At 36.5% G+C, this 20,747-nt stretch overlaps 1 protein-coding gene across 1 annotated transcript; it reads left to right on the plus strand.

Annotated features, from left to right (window-relative positions):
* Positions 1–175: 175 nt before the first annotated feature.
* Positions 176–19,627, plus strand: LOC125058308. The gene is made up of 10 exons (XM_047662374.1): positions 176–259; positions 4,015–4,074; positions 4,770–4,835; positions 7,470–7,589; positions 10,702–10,770; positions 11,160–11,300; positions 12,253–12,368; positions 13,836–14,017; positions 18,015–18,198; positions 19,477–19,627. Exons 1-10 carry the CDS (start codon positions 242–244, stop codon positions 19,610–19,612), a joined length of 1,092 nt encoding a protein of 363 aa, XP_047518330.1. The 5' UTR covers positions 176–241; the 3' UTR covers positions 19,613–19,627.
* Positions 19,628–20,747: the final 1,120 nt, after the last annotated feature.

Here is a 20,747-nt window from a genome sequence, read left to right on the forward strand (position 1 = left end):
GTATTGCGATACTTATTCGTTGAGGAAAGCACCAGCTCTACCCTATGAACCCCACAACCCAAGAGTCCCTACTCCAAAGGGAACAAAAACGAAGTTCAAGGAAAGACTCTTATATTTGAGCCGTTGATTATTTTCCGCAATTAATTTTTATAGTCGAACATCAAAATAATTGTTATAGTTTGATAAACTGTGGACCAATTAAAGAAATCGCGAGTTAGCATTCGACTGTATACTGGGTGACATGTTTTTCATTTTCTTGGTAAGTATAAAAATTTTTGAAACTGAAAAAGATTTTCGAAATTTAAATCTGCGATAAACTTTCATTACTTGTGGTCTAAGATCCCGCTATACAACGACCTTCACCGAGATGCTTATTTAATGAAACTTATTTTATATATAATTTAATATGTCAATAAATATAATCCATATGGTTGCCTAGCAAATTTCAGTCCAGAGTATTTTTAATTAATTTAAAAAAAAATTTTTTTTTTAAACATTTCACCGGTATGATTATTAGATAAATTCTATACCAATCGAAAGTATGAAGCCCATAGAATATGCAAAAGTTAGGTTGTTTTTAATAAATTAATTATTTATGTGTATATTTTTTATGTGACACTAAAGTATATATACATCTTTAATAAAAAAGAAGGTTATAGTAATACATATATAATACTACCCTGATTAAAAATATTGATTGAAAAAAGTTCAAAAAATTTACTACATGCAAATTAAAAAAAAAAATTTTTTTTTTAATATTAATTAAACATACTCTGGACTGAAATTTGCTAGGCAACCCAAATGGATTATATTTATTGACATATTAAATTAAATATAAAATAAGTTTCATTAAATAAGCATCTCGGTGAAGGTCGTTGTATAGCGGGATCTTATACTATTGGCTGTTATTAAAAAAAACGGAGGTCCATATCAAGCCTAGTTAAGGGAAAAAAAAAATTGAAATGATATAATAACAATAGTATCACATAACGGAAATGCTGCCAGCATTAAAGGTACACTGCCGCAGGAACAAAATGTTACATTTATTTTATTTTCTGTAATAATATCGATTTTTTTAACATATAGGGTATTTCAACAAGAAGTTTGTTTTTCAATTGTGGCAACACCGAGAACGTGATAGTTTTGACATTTAGTTTTTGGCGGTATTCGTAGCAGGTGCTTTGGCAATTATTACAATGAATTCAATTTCGCTCGAAAATCGCATTAAAATAATTCAAATCCACTATAAAAATGGTGGTTCTGTTAAAGTTACATTTCGTAAAATTCGTGATATTTTCGGCCAGCATAATCGTCCTTCTGAGACCGCTGTTAAGAATTTGGTCGCGAAATTTGAGTCGACAGGCTCGGTACAAAATGTGCCAACACCAACACGTGTTCGACCGGGTCGTTCAACAGAAAACATCGCCGCCGTGAGCCACAGTGTTGAAGAAGATCAAAATTTGTCAATTTCACGACGTTCTCAACAATTGGGGTTATCCAAAAGCACAACATGGCGAATTTTGCGAAAGGATTTGGCTTTGAAGCCTTACAAGATTCAACTGGTGCAGGAATTAAAGCTGATCGACCAGTCAAATCGCCGCAGATTCGCTCAGTTCATTCAGGAACAACCTGCTGGTTTTTCTGAAAAAATCATTTTTTCAGACAAAGCCCATTTTCATTTGTCAGGGTACGTCAACAAGCAAAATTGTCGCATTTGGGCTTCTGAAAATCCTAAAGCAATTATTGATAAGGCTTTGCATACTCAACGTGTTACTGTGTGGTGCACTATGTGGTCTGGAGGCGTGATTGGGCCGTTTTTTTCGAAGATGAGGCTGGAAATGCGGTAACAGTCAATGGATCACGGTATCGCGAGATGTTAACCACTAAATTTTGGCCTATTATTGATGACATGGATATCACTGAAATGTGGTTTCAACAGGACGGTGCCACATGTCACACAGCCAATGAAACGATCAATTTATTGCAAACCAAATTTCCCGAGCGCATAATTTCGCGAAATTCAGCTGTTAAGTGGCCAGCCAGATCGTGTGATTTAACACCACTGGATTATTTTTTGTGGGGCTATGTTAAAGACAGAGTCTATACGGAGCCAATCGAATCGATTGCAGCCTTAAAACTCAAAATCCGTGATGTCATTAACGAAATAGACCCTCCATTTTGCCAAAAAGTGATTAAAAATTTTGATGAAAGAATCAACATCTGTCAGCGTGGTCGTGGTGGACATTTGCCAGATATCATTTTTCATTCATAATTGCCAAACTTTTCTCTTTGTAATACAATAAAAATTTTATTCATTTTCCTCTAAATTCTTTGTTTTATTTTGTTTTAGAAAACAAAGTTCTTGTTGAAAAACCCTTTATATATAAATATAGTGCAACATACTTTTCTTGATCGGCAAGAGCGTCGCTGTCATGAACATTAGTATTGCAAGTAAATAAAGGGAATAATTTGAAGTCATGCAGGCTAACTTAATAATTTATTGAGTCCCTTAATAAAACAATGTCAACTGGTATCTGGAAAATACAATTCTAGGCTTAAAGACCTGGTTGCCAAACTCCAAAAAAGTACATTGTTTCTATCCATTTTTCGTCATCGTTTCTGAAGTAGGGCGAATGGAAAAAAATATATGGTGGAGTTGAGTAGTTTATGTATCCATTTTGAATATTTGAAATAACTTTGCTTGATAGAAAAAAAATCCAAACATAGCCAATTTTTGACACTTTGAATTCATTTATGACGAAAATGTATATAGAACACGCTTTTGAAATTTACATGATATATTCTATCGCAAGCCAAGTAATCCATTTCAGAAAAAAAATTGATAAAATTACATGAATTTAATGTTTTACATAACTAATTGTTATTACGGGCCGGCGCGCCTCAGTGCTCCAGCTCTCCAGCGCCCCGCAGTCAACCCCGAGACATTGACACAGCAATTCTGGGATAGGGCGTTAAATAAATGTGAAACAATAGATACAACTGATATGATAGGTTTTGTTACCTGTACTAAAATATATCTTTTAAGCAGAACCGTTCGATAATTAAAACTTTGACATTGTAATTAATAATTCAAGGAATAAAAATATATACATTTTTGTTGTATTTTTTACGTGACAACGTCTTATAATTCGATGGAGCCGGCTGCACGCACGAAAAAACATGACTCACGCGGCGTTACCTCGCTCTGAGGCGTTCCATTTAAAATTGACATAATTGTATTTATGCGTATAAATAAATGTAACTTGATCAATTCAATTGTGATTTCCATTTACCTCCTTCTCTATATCCATACAAAATACCTATCAAACAAATAAAATTTAATTTTTTTTTTAAAAATGCAACCATTCCATCAATATTTTTTTATGACGTTGTCACGTTCAACTATCGTCAGTAAACCGACTTTACAGACAACCGATTTTTTATTAGATGTTGATAGATAGTAAAATTATTTATTGTGAGCACCAAAATTAGTAACAATTTCAGCCGCATGCCAAAAAAAGTATGTGGTACTCTACTTTATTGTACACAAGGCAGAATATAAACAGTCTACGCATAAAAAACGTGTGTGTACTTATGTAGACGCGTTAGAAGTTATACTTCTTTAGCATAACAAGATTAAAATATTTTCACAAATGTTATTCTACCGTCTACGTTTGTAGAAAAACAACACTAACAATAGAAAAAAGGTATTTAATATGAAAGTTTTATTATAACGCATTATCTAGTTAAATAAAGTTTATCTAATCACAAAAAAAATATTTCTACATAATTAAAGAAATTGACACTTTAATTTAAAATGTTGACTATGCTAACTTCAGGGTCGGTTTTTTGTGACGGTGTGCGCGCGCATCGTAAAAATTTACTCTCATAATTTTTCCCGCGCCATAAGAAGTATAACTTCAAAAATCCTATTCTGCGATCTCTACCTAGCAAACATCAAGATAAGTATATAGATAGTAAGAATTTGATAACATACTGATACTATTTTAACAGCTTTTCCTGGCTACAACCGATGGCGATCCGGGACTTAGCTTCGATTTCAATTACCCAGACGTAAGTGCCAAGTTAAATTGTTATATGTGACAACAGAGTATGTCAAAATCCTGTCATTTTTGACACTTGACATTTTTATTTATTTATAAGTAATTAGCTACATATATCCATATTATAAAAGAAAGCCTTATATATAAGACAAAACAGATTACATTGATAAGTAAAATATATTGAAAAACATATATCAATTAATAAATTAAAAATAAACCTTAAATGAAACATTAAACAAACAAAAACTTAATATTTAAAAAAAATACTGCTAAAACAAGTCTAAGTTTAGTGATTAGTCAAAATATTTTCTCGCATCCTCTTTGGAAAGGTGGAAAATGTGAACGTCTTCATAATTTCTGTTATATATAATATATACTGATAATTCGTGTTCGTACGAGGCACATAGAAAATTAGAGAAATAAACTTTATATTTCTGAATCTCACCCTCAATGCTAAGTATGAAGTTAACAATAAATGCATACAATAATAAAACAAATATAAAAAAAAACAACCTCAAATATCTGCAAATGAAAAAGAAAAATGCATTGATCCCAACTAAAACGATTTTGACGAAACTTATTATTATTATAACTAATATTACTATTATAACTAAATGTAAATCCAAATAAACAAAATACATATATCTTAAAACAAAGACTAGTAGTAACGGACCCAAACCTTATTATATCAATTTAATATTACAGGTAAAAGAGGATTTATTCGACCAACCCGTCAATATGATGTCCGCGAAGAAGATACCACATGAAAAGGTTCGTTACTTCCATTATAACCATGTGAGGCAGGTACACTGCGCTGAAGTATGCAAAAAGAATCTTGGTTGTGGCTAACTATATATCCTAAGAGCCCGGGACTGCCAGACCTTCGTCATTTCATAAAAGCTGAAAGTTCTTCTGTGCGTGTCCCCTATACAGGTAAGAACGACCAGAGACTATAGAGTTTGGGTAGTGGTTACTTTGGCAGATAACAGGTAGTAAAGGTGTATAAAATAGTACCTTAAATTCGTTAAAGTATAAAGCTCAATTTTTTTATATTTTATTAGGGATAACTTAAAGAATCTCGTCATTCATTGCCAGACACTTATGACAGTTGCTACCCCCTGCCAGACACCCCTAAACTTTAATAAAGTATAATTATACTTTCGTTAGAGTATAAAAGTAAAAATTTTATATATGTTACTTGGAGACCTATGATAAAATGTTACCTCAATAGCCGGACAGGTTTAATGGTTTTTACACCTTGCCAGACACATTGAAAGTTCGCTGTAAGTCTGGCAGTCCTGGGCTCTTGATCTAATACCATCTGGGGCCCGTGGCAAATCTTTTGATGGGGCCCTATTAGTAAAAATCCTCCCTACTCAGTTTAACTTTAATAAACTTCGCGATTTAATACGTACAGTAACAGCGTACTCAATTACACGTTGTATATGTCCCACTAATGGCCATAGGCCTCCTCTCAGGCGAGAGGGAATGGTCTGTAGTCCCCACGCTAGCCCAATGCGTATTGGAGACTTCACATTCATCCATAGAACATAATATCTCTTGGGCAGGGGCCCTCTTGGGTCGGGGCCCGTGGCATTTTGGCAGCCCTGGTTAAGCCAGTTTGTGACTTTCTATCTTGTAATAGTCAAAACCCAGTTGCTCAAATATGAAGAATAATAAGAATGTCTATATTTGTCCACATATAATATACAAAAAAAATTATGTTGATGCGGCCCTAGTCCGAGAAAAAGCTTCCTCCAACTTTTTCACCCTATTCAAATCAAATGAAAATCATTTATTCTATAGGTAACATAATGTACACTTATGAACGTCAAAAACGAAATACATTTTAATGCTTCTAATTTTACATTAACTGCCAGTTCTCAAATCAAGCGCGTAGAACGGACGAGAAGAACTGGCAATAAACTCTCCGCCACGAAGGGACCGAACCTACGACCTCAAAGAAGAGAGTCAAATCTCTCTGGTTTTAAGCGTTGCATTTCCTCCGTCTTTACGGATCTATTTAAATAGCTTAAACTTATAATGAACAGCGTTCTTACCACGTAACTTTTAATCACCCATAAAATAGTTTCAGAGTAGTCCCTTGCAAAAATGTCGTCACCACTCAATATCAGTTTTGTATCGCGCAGCCCGGACATACAACGACCAATATTTAAGCCTTGACTTGTTTAATCTATCGCGGAATATGCTTAAAAGGAGTATTAATAATATCCATAGCGCAGAATCACCTGCATCATGAGCGCACTCCACATACACACCCTCGCATACATGCCCTCGATTTGACACCCACACACATCACAGAACACAGCCGAACTTAGTTAAATAATTTTGAGTTCCTGTTTTCGAACCGTTTTGAATATTATGTATTCCATTTTAGCTGTAGGATTACAAAATAAATAAATAATTCTCTTGACGACAATAGCGCTGATATAACGATACGAAATCAGTCTGATAACAAAATCCTATGGGTCCGATTTGATGCCATTTGTTATAATTTGATTTCGTTTACATCAGGGGTAAAAAATACATACAACTTTTTTGCTATGGCAAAACGAGCAGGCGCTTAAATTAGGTTGCGTGTTGATCCCACGAGAATGTAGTGCGTGCTCCTATTTCACTAAGCCTCTTGCTGATAGAGGACAAATCTTTGTTTTTCATTAATTTTATTATTACTAATTACTTAAGATGTCATGTGGCACATGGTGTAATGGGTGCAGGTCCGTACTAACATTTAACGTTTAACTTAGAGTGGCGGAGAGTTTGTTGCCAGTTCTTCTCGTCCGATCTAAGCCCTTGATTTGACTGGCAGTAAATGTAAAATTAGAAGTATTTAATATGTATTTCTTATTTGACGTTCATAAGTATACATCGTGTTACCTAAATTAATGAATTTTAATAAATTAAATTTAAGTGTTAACCCCCGTCCATGGACACCCGCAACACCAGGAGGTTTGCAGATGCGTTGCCGGACTTTTTCCCGTGGTTATTTTTGAAGTCTGCAAACCTTTTGTAGGGTGATGTCAACGTACCGACATCACCGCCTCGGATTACGTACTATCGCTATTATATGCAGTGGCGTAACTATACCATCTGGGGCCCATGGCAAATTTTTTTGATGGGGCCCTATCAGTAAAACTCGTCCCTACTCAGTTTAATTTTAATAAATTTCGAGATTTTGAGGCCAAAGGCCTCCTCTCTTAGGCGAGAGGGATTGGTCTGTAGTCCCCACGTTAGCCCAATGCGTGTTGGAGACTTCACGTTCATCCATAGAACATAATATCTCTTGGGCAGGGGCTCTCTTGGGTTTGACATTTCGCCAGCCCTGCCACCCTATTGTTACGCTGATTATATGTTACAACTGTACTAAATAAATAAACATTTCAGGTCGGTTCGGACAGTTCCACCACATCAGACCCATGGGCACCTTACGACTTCTCGAAGTTTGACGAATATTTGGCGAAGACTGGTGAAGGTGACAGCAATAGAGTCAAAAGACGTGCTAAGGTAAAAATCTACAGATTACTAACCCGGCAACGTTGTATAAAGAGTACAAATGTCGCTATTAAAGATACAGGATACAGAAAGATATAGGGTGGGGGGGGTTGTATATGATTTTCTTACTAGGTGATTACGTTACGTAATTATTTACACATATTACCCACACATTGTCTATGCTTGCAAACGAAATGCATTTTTTAGGATTCCTACCAAAAATAATACGTTTATGTATTATAGTTTTTGAGAGCTTTGCTTACTTTTGCGGACAAGAGGAAGGGGGGAATAAAATGCAGTAAATCTGCTTACGTAACACTTGAACGACCTTTAACTATTGGTTGTTATCTTAAGCTGGCGGCTTCAACACATTTACACTTTGTGCTTGTGTAGTGACTGTGAATATAAGGGCGAGACGTGATGTCAAACTGAAATACAATCACAAATACATCATGAAAAGACTGTCTGTCTCTCTCGCGCTCGGTCAAGCTTATGAGTATAAAAGAGACAGTTATTGTCTTTCTTTTGCTACTGTTTATGTTGATCTTTACTGTACATGTTGATCTTTTTTCAAACATTACCAGGGCAATCTCGTGAAATGGTGCACAATGTTTTTAATTATTTTAAGCATCTTAATAAAAACAGTTTAATGAAAAAATGTTATATTTAATTTGACATCAGATGCTTAGAACTTTTGAATCCACCCTCGTATGCACATAATATTTATATGTATTTGACACATTTTTATTTATTTACAACCCATCCAACCTTACTAAAACCAGAGTAGACTAAAATATATAGCTTGGCAAAAAAGTCATATTTTTAAACATACTGTATAGTGAAATTGCATTAGTGTGAGTACTGAGATCAGACATAAAACCAACCATACACAAGCATTTCAAACAATCTGACACAATGACAAAAATTCTGACAAAATGGTTCGAATTAAAGGTTTATAGATATTTATAGGTTATTTTATAGATAATTTATTAAGGAATTAGAGAAAGACGATCTTCTGGCACTGTATTACTACGGTCCGTATCTCGTAACAGCCTGGTGTTATCAAACTTTGTATAGATAAATGGTTTAAGAGTGCTTGATAAAGTTTTACTAACGTTATTCGGGAAGAACGCGCCAATAGAAAAATTGGCACCACACTCGCAAATAGTCCTAAGAACTATATTCAATCGTTCATGATTAATAAAGCCACTTTTGCAATCAAACGGGAATTTGTGCGTGAAACGGAATTTTCTAAAACTACAGTATTACCAGAATTATAGAATTTATCATAACTATAATTAAGAATAAAAAAATTCTCTTACATTAAGTGTAACATTAATTCTATTATTATTCGAATGTTGTTTTTAAATTATGTCCAATGCCGTAGCATCTTCCGTGGGCAACTTCATTCTGTTAATTTTAAAGTATAACTTCAAAAATGAATGAAAATGGAAGGCGTCACAAGACTAAATCAATCTCTAGGATTTACCCAGGCTTTATTGAAATCTAGAAAACCCTCGAAGAAAACTTGGATCCGCTTATGCCATCAATGAAATGCTAACAATTTTCAGAACACCCGAAGATTTAACACACTCAGCGGGCCATCACTCCGCGAGCGTCCCAACCACTACGTATACCCCGAGCCAGTTAAAGACAGAATTCTAGAATTCACAACATCCACGAAAAAACCTGGAATCCTACCGGAAACAATGAACCCTGGCGTTATATTCCGCGTGCGAATGTCGGACGCAATCCTCCGAATCAAGCAACGGATGTACGAAGATCCCGAACGCCACATCGAAGCTGATATCATCTACACGAACCTGATTAAAAAGGTTGTGATGGATGAAATCACGAAGTTCCATAACCTATTGCTTATGTATAAAACAGATAAAAGCATTAAGGAGCATCTGGGTGAGTGCGGCGGAAGAATCTACAAGTTCATAAGCTACATGACGATAAAAGTGCACATTTACTGTTTGTTCGATGCTCTGTGGATTGATGGCAATCCTTATGTCATTGGTGATGAATACTCCGTGACACCTGTGGAAGTGCCGCCTGTGTTGCAGTGTGATGCGTCGGAGTGCAACTCTATTGTTTTTGTCGACTCTGTCACAGAGCCAAAGGATGTTGAGGAATAAATGTCGGATATTACTTGTTGTTTTATTGGAGTTTCCTTAAGAAACGATTTGAGTTATAAGGCCCGATACGGAAATTTTATGAGGAGTAAAATCAAGTGCAACACGAAAAGTTGAGGCGTTATGTGTAACACGAAAAGTTGAGGCGTTATGTAGAAAGAGACAAACATATATATCTGTAGGATTGAACGTGTAAAAGAATGAGATGGAATACATTACACAGACTTTTCTATTTTGAATTCACGTTTTGACAGCCACGTTACAACGTTGTCAGTGTTGACAGGTGTAAAAAATAAAAGTAGATTGTCTACCGTGCCATAGAATTTTGTCAATAGTAATGGTCAGTGAAATTAAAACTAAAAAGATTGTTCATTCTTATTCTTCTCTTACTATAAAGGTAACTTTGGTCACAGAAAGAAAATCCTATTTGGGCATAGATGATGTAGCTACGTTTTATTACTACTACAAACATTTATATTATAAAAACATATATTCTTACCACCTTTAGTATGAAAATATGGTCGACAGCCACAGAACATTATCGCCATCTTTGTTTATTATTTTTAATTAATTGATTAAATATATTTTATATTTATATAATATTTTATAATACTTATATTAAATTATTACGACCCATTTCTATTTTTTTCTATTCGATATATATCATAATTATCGTTCGTAAGGAGTAAACTCCAATCGTGCGTCGTAGCTGACACACACACACTTCTTTTTTTTTTTGTGTTTTTAATTCAAAACTGGTTTTGAGGGGGTTGAAATAAATTATGAGTATACACTTGCTGTCAACCCTCGTTATATTTAAATGTGTATGCTTACCACTTAACCTGTTACTTCGGTTACTATTACTCTTTTGCAAAGGAGCTCACTCACTCGTTTTATTGGCGCTTGAAAAAGCTTTAAAAAGCTCAATGGCAGCAAGTACCAGACAACCGAATGAAACTAAAAAAACTTAAATTTATTTATTTAAGCGACGACGTGGTCACAGCAGAAGAAAGAACAGAGTTAGAAGCACTCCAGCTGTCACAGAAGATCACGATGTAAGTACTTTAAAGTTTATTATTAATATTGCTATGACAGTACGAAAACAAGAACAAAACAAAAAATACACGTTGATTAATTAAACTAATTAAAAAATAAGAAGGGCAACGCCCTTTTCGCTCTCAAGCGATCTCTTCCAGGCAACCACTTTAAGAAAACAGGGTGTATACGTGTGTGTGTGTGTGTGTGAGTGAGTATTTGGGAGGGTGTGTGTGGGTTTGTAACAGGCACACGCTTAAAACCATGACATGTGGAAATTATTTTAATACATCCAGCTGATTTTCCGTTTGGTCATAGTTCAAAGAAAGTAAAAATGTATAGACCATTTGGTTTGCACATATTTTTTTGTTAGCGGCCAGATTTCAGATCCATAATGTACTTTTGACAGATGAGTAACGGGTCTACCACAGATATACCAATAGCCCGTCGTGCTAGTAATGACTGGGACTCGCAGCAGCTGAAGAAGAGAAAGAAGAAAAGAAGGCAGAACCAGAAACCAAAATATGACACTTATGAACCACCAGCTAAGGTACCTTGTTTCAGATGTTTTTTATTTTTTTTAATGTGTCAGAATTTAATAACAATCATCATGTGTGTGTGTGTGTGTGTGTGTGTATACAAACGGATAGGTGGCTAACCTGATGTAAGAGAATTATCACTAAATAAATTCAAAGCCTTCGTTAAACGTAACTTAATCAATAAAGCTTTTTATAAATTTGACGAATATTTAAATGATCTTACCCGCTCTACGCACTTGACTTGCGAACTAGTAGTAAATTTACAATTACATAATTTAACTTCTTTTTGACGTTCATAAGTGTACTTGTTTACCTATATGAATAAATTTTGAGTTTGAGTTTAAGAATTATTAGTTCGATGTAATCATTTTTTGTGGTAAAAATAGTATTTAAAAATTCTCTTCCATTTTTTGAAACGCAAAGTAAGATTCACGAGGATGATGAGAACATGAAACATATGATCTCTTATTAGTTCCAAATCATTTAAAATATGCTTTGAATTATCTAAATGCTCGTACGGGTGCGACCCAAAAAGTCGATGGCGTATCCACAGGCTTATCACCACTGTCTATTAACAAAACAGACACAGAAAGACGACTCATTCGTCTAGTGGTTAGTACCCCTGACTGCGAATCCATGGGTCCCGGGTTCGATCCCCGGCTGAGACGAACATCGATGTGATGAGCATTTGGTGCTTAGGTCTTGGGTGTTTAAATATGTATTTATATGTCTATCTATCTATAATATGTATGTATATCCGTCGCCTAGTACCCATAACACAAGCTTCACCAGCTCAGTATGGGACTAGGTCAATTGGTGTGAATTGCCTTAAAAAAAAAATCTATCTAAAAGGTTTTTGTTCTCACGGTCAAGATCCCACAAACACATACACTTGTGGGGGGTATACACATACGCTCTGGATTTTAAATGTGTGAGATCTTTAATTGGAATATGCTGTTTCAGGAATATGAGTCAACTTTTATTGAGATGCCAAAAGATCTTTACCAGGCCCATCTGAGACCCGGCGTGATCTTCCGAATTCACATGTCTGAAGCCATTCTGAAGATGCAATATAGAAAGTATGTATTCTCATGTCAATATAGGAAAAAAAAACTTCTTCAGACAATAATAAAAAAGTTTGGAACATCCAAAAGTGCACGCCTCATAGCGCTCATTCACATTTAAAAAAAATTTCTAAAACAAAAACTCAAGTTTTTTAAAACGAAATAACAAATAAATTATTATCTTTAAATCTCACCCTATTTTATTAAACGAAATTTACGTAGCGCATGCGCGAATCTTTATTTTCCACATACTCTTGTATAAAGATAAATGAATGATTGAAAAAAAACAATAATATAATAAAAAAAATATAGTGGCGCCATAACTCTAAGGTGAGGAAAAAATATACTAAAATAAATGTATATATAGATATACAAATACACAGTCGTATTTTAGTTTTTTACAAATTATAATTAAACGACAGTACTTAGAACACTAATATTAACTAGGAATCAGCCCAGGGTATACCTTTATATAATAAGAAAAAAAGTATTCTGGTACGATACACAGACTGACGGACGTCCAAGAATGATTGATTTTAATGTTATTATTTACTATGTTAAACAAAATAATTGTTCATAAAAAATACCATATGTGCTTGATAGATTATTTAACTCGATTTTAGTGCACTCATATTATCCTGTAAGTGTTATATTAGTGAGAAAAAAGTCATTCAAGTTTCGAAAGACTGGGTTTTTTGACATGTCGAGAGTAGAGCACTGCCTCCGCTCCGTGCAAAAGTGCGTGCGTACAAAGTACACGTGTCAGAAGTGAAACATCTTTGTAAATTAATTACTACTAAGGTAAAAGCCTCAATAGATGATCATGTATCAGTATATGATCACTCCATGTTTTTGTATATCTATATTCACACTGTTGACACACTGTATACGTGCTAATGATGATATAAATAAATTAAAAACCTGCGTTTTCTGCACAAGACGTTATGCGACAGAATTGCCATATAAACTTCTCATATATAACTACTAAACGAATACATCAAACAACAGCGTGTATTTTTTCTCGATCTCCCTTACTCTCTCTCTCTCTCAATCATTCTCACTATAGCACTCTCCCCCCTCTCGCTCCATTCTGGCACTGTGCGTGATGCGACGTTCGCTCTATCTCACTCTCTCTCTCGATCTTTCTCACATGCTTGCTCCCTACTCTCACTCCATGGCTATTTGCTTCATGCAACGTTCGCCCTTTCTCACTCTCTCAATTGCTCTCTCCCTTTTCTTCGACAGAAACGCTGCTTCGTGACCCTAATATTATTTTTATTGCGTTTCATCCGTAAAAGTTTTACCCTCATGCTAAAGAAGTTTCACTTCAAAAATCTATTTTAGGGTCATATCAGGTATATTAATTTAATAGTTATGATGACCCACTATGAACGGGCAGGAGGCTCACCTGATGTTGAGTGATATCACGGCCCATAGACCGACACACATTGCTAGAGGAAAATGAGATAAATTTTGTTTCAGTTACGGCGAAGACAAGGACGAATCGGTGATAGAAGCTGACGTGGAATACCTGAGACTCACGCGCAAAGTGATCAATGATGAGATCACCAAGTTTGAAGACCTGAAGTGGCTCATCGGATGGTTCAACAATCGTTCAGAACTGATACAGGAACACACGTGTAATACTAGATATTATGCTGTTGGTGCGTATATTTTCCAAATAAAAAACCAGTTTTTTTATAGCATACCTGCATAGAGGGAAGCTGGGATCCCCTTTTTATGCTAACCTTTGAGGATGAGCATACTCTTGTTCTAAACATCTGAAGCCAGTGGCGTAACAATAGGGCAGGGCTGGTAAAATGCCACGGGCCCCCGACCCAAGAGAGCCCCTGCCAAAGAGATATTATGTTCTATGGATGAATGTGAAGTCTCCAATACGCATTTTTTTTTTTTCATTTATTCACGTAGGTAACACAATGTACACTTGTGATGCGTCATTAAAGAAATACATATTAATGCTTCTAATTTTACATTTACTGCCAGTTCTCAAATCAAGGGCGTAGAACGGAAGAGAAGAACTGGCAATAAACTCTCTGCCACTCTTTTTATTCGCCATGTTTTTTTTTTTACACAACGTTTGTAAGGAGCATTGGGCTAGCGTGGGGACTACAGACCATTTCCTCTCGCCTAAGAGAGGAGGCCTATGGCCAGTGGGACATATACAACGTGTAATTGTACGCTGAAAATCTCGCAGTTTATTAAAATTTAACTTAATTACTGATAACTGATCAAAAGAATTTGCCGCGGGCCCCAGATGGTAGCTACGCCACTGGCTGAAGCTCGCGTCTCCCAGGGCAAACCCTTACCGATCGATTCCACAGTTCGCTAGTTTGCAAAAGAAAATATCTTGTGTGAAAGACTAAGGCGTTGTCCTAATTGGCGAAGATCGCACGATGACACGATGCGGCCTCGTCGTGCGATGAGTTCAAACATACAGATTTCATCAGAGTGTCCTATTTGCCTCGCAAGTAATCGTGCGAGCACATGAAATACTTTAATAACGATCGTACGATGCGTTTGATCGTGCGATCATGTAATCAAAGCAACAGATCTCTTTTGAGTGTCCTAATCGGGTACTACGCGATGCGTCGACGCGCGAGGGGCGCGGGACGAGAGGGGCAAGGGCCAACACTTGGAGTGAGGGCCGATTTACATTATCTTAGTGTTTAGGAGAGTGCTTTAGTACAACTTGAAAGGCAAGTTCTTTAGCGTAGCGTTTACTAAAGCAAGTAGCGTTTACATGTTTCAACTAAAGTACTATCCTAAAGCACTCTCCTAAACACTAAGATAATGTAAATCGGCCTTGACACGCAGCACTCGCGCGATCTATTAGGACACCTGTTAGGTCATCGCACGACCACTTTGATCGTGAGATGAAAAACGCATCGCGCCATCGTACGATCGCTCCCAATTAGGACGCCGCCTTACAGTTTTCCTTCTGATCCGCATCACCGTAAGAAACTGACGGCTCTAACGGTGATGATTACATCCTCCATTCAGAGCAAAAAGAAAGTACAAAATATTTTTTAAATCGTAATGGCGCGTCTAAACGGGCCATATTTTTCTGCAATTGATGGCTGCACTGTTGGCCACTAATTGTCCGGCCATTAGAAAAATATTTTAATGCAACTGATGGCCGAACAATCTATGGCTGGGCAATGTGTTGCAATATGTCTGCAATAGTATGGCCCATGATGTAGACTCCTAAACGGGCCACACAAACCGGCAACAATGGCTGACGAAATCACACTTGTCGCAGCAGCTTATATTGTTTTAAAAGAGAAACAGAAAAAGAAGAGATTGTGGATTCGACCTTACTTAAATAGGCGTGAAACTGTAGACAATTTGAGTCTAGAAATAAGTCTTGATAATAAATTATTCAAGAACTAGAATGTCAAAAGTAGTAATTGTTACGTAGTAATCTAATGGCGCGTCTAAACGGGCCATGTTTTGCTGCAATTGATGGCTGCAACACTGTGGCCGGCAACATTGCAAAAAATAGCAGCCACACTATGCAATATTGCAGTAATGTCCCGGCCATATAGCCAAACATGTTTTGTATAGCCACATATGGCCGATGTTGCCCCGATGGGTGGCCGGACGATCGCTAGGCTATCGAATTCAACTGCAATATTGCACAGCCAGTTCTCGTGTTGTTTCAGTCACTCTCTTTGTTATGGCATAGTGTATCCTTTTCTACGCAACATGACGTTTGCTTTGAGTGAAGTGTGCCTGTTGCTTTATTCTGTGTTTTGCGATCAGCTGTATTTGACGTTAGATTACTACGTAAAAATTACTACTTTTGACATTCTAGTTCTTGAATAATTTATTATCAAGACTTATTTCTAGACTCAAATTGTCTACAGTTTCACGCCTATTTAAGTAAGGTCGAATCCACAATCTCTTCTTTTTCTGTTTCTCTTTTAAAACAATATAAGCTGCTGCGACAAGTGTGATTTCGTCAGCCATTGTTGCCGGTTTGTGTGGCCCGTTTAGGAGTCTGCATCATGGGCCATACTATTGCAGACATATTGCAACACATTGCCCAGCCATAGATTGTTCGGCCATCAGTTGCATTAAAATATTTTTCTAATGGCCGGACAATTAGTGGCCAACAGTGCAGCCATCAATTGCAGAAAAATATGGCCCGTTTAGACGCGCCATAACGTCAAATACAGCTGATCGCAAAACACAGAATAAAGCAACAGGCACACTTCACTCAAAGCAAACGTCATGTTGCGTAGAAAAGGATACACTATGCCATAACAAAGAGAGTGACTGAAACAACACGAGAACTGGCTGTGCAATATTGCAGTTGAATTCGATAGCCTAGCGATCGTCCGGCCACCCATCGGGGCAACATCGGCCATATGTGGCTATACAAAACATGTTTGGCTATATGGCCGGGACATTACTGCAATATTGCATAGTGTGGCTGCTATTTTTTGCAATGTTGCCGGCCACAGTGTTGCAGCCATCAATTGCAGCAAAACATGGCCCGTTTAGACGCGCCATTAGATTACTACGTAAAAATTACTACTTTTGACATTCTAGTTCTTGAATAATTTATTATCAAGACTTATTTCTAGACTCAAATTGTCTACAGTTTCACGCCTATTTAAGTAAGGTCGAATCCACAATCTCTTCTTTTTCTGTTTCTCTTTTAAAACAATATAAGCTGCTGCGACAAGTGTGATTTCGTCAGCCATTGTTGCCGGTTTGTGTGGCCCGTTTAGGAGTCTGCATCATGGGCCATACTATTGCAGACATATTGCAACACATTGCCCAGCCATAGATTGTTCGGCCATCAGTTGCATTAAAATATTTTTCTAATGGCCGGACAATTAGTGGCCAACAGTGCAGCCATCAATTGCAGAAAAATATGGCCCGTTTAGACGCGCCATAACGTCAAATACAGCTGATCGCAAAACACAGAATAAAGCAACAGGCACACTTCACTCAAAGCAAACGTCATGTTGCGTAGAAAAGGATACACTATGCCATAACAAAGAGAGTGACTGAAACAACACGAGAACTGGCTGTGCAATATTGCAGTTGAATTCGATAGCCTAGCGATCGTCCGGCCACCCATCGGGGCAACATCGGCCATATGTGGCTATACAAAACATGTTTGGCTATATGGCCGGGACATTACTGCAATATTGCATAGTGTGGCTGCTATTGTTTGCAATGTTGCCGGCCACAGTGTTGCAGCAAAACATGGCCCGTTTAGACGCGCCATAACGCCTATTAGAAGTTTTGACAAAAATATGAGAGAGATGCGGATGTGTCTTTGTCTATGTGTGTAGCCTGTGTTAGTATCGGATTGATTAGTGTCATCCGGCTGCAGGATTTGTGCGCTCATAGGGTATTTGCTAAAAAACAATTTTTTATGTATAATTAGGAGGATGTATATCTACCAAGTTGCCCATCAAAATTTTGCCGCTATCGTTGCCTATCAACGCACAGAAGGCTGATCACCTACTTGCCAATTAGATTACAGAAATCTGAGGTCCTGGCCTATAAAGGTTGTAGCGCTATTCATTTTTTTTAATATCGTATAGGAACAATTTCCAATTGACGCCTGACTTGACAAAACAATCTGAATTCTTGACTACCGTAACCTCACTATTTCTAAAGGTGTACCGCCAACGATGTTCACACACTCCGAGGAATATATGAAAAGGCTGTGTCTGTTTGACAACGTGTATATCGACCACATACCATACGTGATCGGCGAAGACGGATCCCTTCTGGCCAGTGTCGCCCCACCCGTTCTGCATTGTGACGCCGCGACCTGCACATCTGTGCCTTTTATTGACAGGTATACTTTATTTACAAACTGGAGGAATATCTTAAAGAATTACGACCCAGAACTAATCTGTGAGCATCATCAGATGTCGAGGGATGCAAAATTCTGCCCCGACGTCTGTCGTTCCACGTTTTGTCGCCACTGTGTGGAACCAGCTGCCCACTGAAGTATTTCCGAACCAATTCGACTTAGGGTCCTTCAAGAAAAGAGCGTACCACTTCTTAAAAGGCCGGCAACACACTCGCGAGCCCTCTGGCATTGAGAGGGTCCATGGGCGGCGGAATCACTTAACATCAGGTGAGCCTCCTTCCGGTTTGCCCCCTGTTCTATTAAAAAAAAATTATCTTAAAGAATTACGACCCAGAACTAATCTGAGAGCATCATCAGATGTCGAGGGATGCAATATTTCATTTTTGACACCACCAGTAAAAGTCAAAGTCAAATTCAAAGTCAAAGTCAAAGTCAAAGTCAAAGTCAAAGTCAAAGTCAAAGTCAAAGTCAAAGTCAAAGTCAAAGTCAAAGTCAAAGTCAAAGTCAAAGTCAAAGTCAAAGTCAAAGTCAAAGTCAAAGTCAAAGTCAAAGTCAAATTCAAAGTCAAAGTCAAAGTCAAAGTCAAAGTCAAAAGTCAAAAGTCAAAGTCAGAAGTCAAAGACAAAAGTCAAAGTCAAAAGTCAAAGTCGAAATTCATTTATTCATATAGGTATTTTTTATTTATTTTAATTACATAAAGCTTTATTAACGAGTGTAACTTCCTCTTGCCAAACGAGGCCTCTTGAGGAATCTTTAATCTTTTTTATCTCTCTGATGTTTTGTGGAGCATATGTATGATCTATCTATCTATGATCAATATCTCGATCGATCTAGATCTAGTGTTGGCCTAGTTCAGCGTGCGACTCTCATTCCTGAGGTCGTAGGTTCGATCCCCGGCTGTGCACCAATGGACTTTCTTTATATGTGCGCATTATCATTCGCTAGAACGGTGAAGGAAATCGTGGTCTTGGCCTCAGATTTCTGAATCTGTTTCATGATCATTTTTTAATCTAATAGGCAAGTAGATGATCAGTCTCTAGTGCCTGTCAAACGCCGTCGACTTTTTGGGTCTAAGAATGTCGGTTTCCTCACGATGTTTTCCTTCACCGTTCGAGCGAATGTTAAATGCGTACATAGAAAGTCCATTGGTGTACAGCCGGGGATCAAACCTACGACCTCAGGTATAAGAGTCGCACGCTGAAGCCACTAGGCCAACGCTGCTCATAAGGTAATAAAGTGTAAATAAATATTTTTTTCTAGTATAATGTTCGACGAGCGATACCCTAGAAGCAATGTCCGAACTGTAACACGTTGTCAAGCGAGCTGTCGTGCCCACTGTAGAAACGATCCGGACTGTCTAAAACGCTGCTCTGACCGCTGTATGCGCGCTGAATAAAATTTCGCTAATTCACTTAATTCTTTCATTGACTCCTTTATAACTAAGTAGCAAATAGATCTTTAATATTGCTCACGATATTTGAATGAGTGATTAAATAATATACCTAACATAATTTATTTGCAAGAATATGTTACAAAAGTGTTATGAATTTTACATAGAAGTTACCAAACATTATGAGTCATATATTTACCTAATTACTATATTATTTGTTGTGATAAAATATCTCATTATTACAATATATTATAACGTTATCAATATAATATTTATTTTAATGTTTCACAAACATAATTATTAATAGAATAATATTTTTTTTTAAGTAATACATTTATCTGATTTTTAGGAAGATCTTTTAATGTTTTTCGTAAATTATTATGAAAGTCAAAAGTCAAAAATCATTTATTCATATAGGTAACACAATGTACATTAAATATGAACGTCAAAAAAGAAATATAAAAAGAGTGGCGGAGAGTTAATTGCCAGTTCTTCTCTTCCGTTCTACGCCCTTGATTTGAGAACTGGCACTATATGTAAAATTAGAAGCATTAATATGTATTTCTTTACTGAGAGTCATAAGTGTACAATGTGTCATCTATATGATTAAATGATTTTAGAATTTTGATAAGCAGCTAATACCGTATCATGGTTAACAGTTTCCCAGTACAAAATTTATCCAGTGTTAAACCCCAAAAGTACGCACTCGTTTATGTATAGTTTATTGTTTATATTATGTGTCTGAAAATTAAAATTAATCTTTCTTCAGAAGTGGAACATATAGTTTAAAATATTTATTATGCGTAATGGGTAAATAGTGATAGTATTTAAAACAAATTTGCTCATAAATAATTGGCTCAATCTTCTATTTGTAGTAAGACATGTTAAGAACATTTCTATTTAACATGAAATGAAATTTTTTTTTCTTCTTTATAGACAATACAAAATTATAGCAAAAAGGTTGCAAGCAACGTGCCAGCTGTTGTCAGCTACCAAAAACAATTATTCTGATAATATTACATATAACAAAATTACGTACAATTATGTTTGATGTACAAAAATGAGGCTATTAACTAAAAAATACTGATGTGAGGAAGTCTGAACCTAGAGGCTCTACCTAGTGACAGTTAATTTAAAATAC

The sequence above is a fragment of the Pieris napi genome, chromosome 18 (assembly GCF_905475465.1).
Source record: "Pieris napi chromosome 18, ilPieNapi1.2, whole genome shotgun sequence".
NCBI classification, from domain to species: Eukaryota; Metazoa; Arthropoda; class Insecta; order Lepidoptera; family Pieridae; genus Pieris; species Pieris napi.

What these genes read in the sequence shown, in the direction of transcription:
- LOC125058308 (XM_047662374.1), top strand. An exon ending in GAGTCAAAAGACGTGCTAAG is followed by an intron (nt 7,590 to 10,701) that starts GTAAAAATCTAC and finishes TATTTATTTAAG; the next exon opens with CGACGACGTGGTCACAGCAG. An exon ending in CTGAAGATGCAATATAGAAA is followed by an intron (nt 12,369 to 13,835) that starts GTATGTATTCTC and finishes ATTTTGTTTCAG; the next exon opens with TTACGGCGAAGACAAGGACG.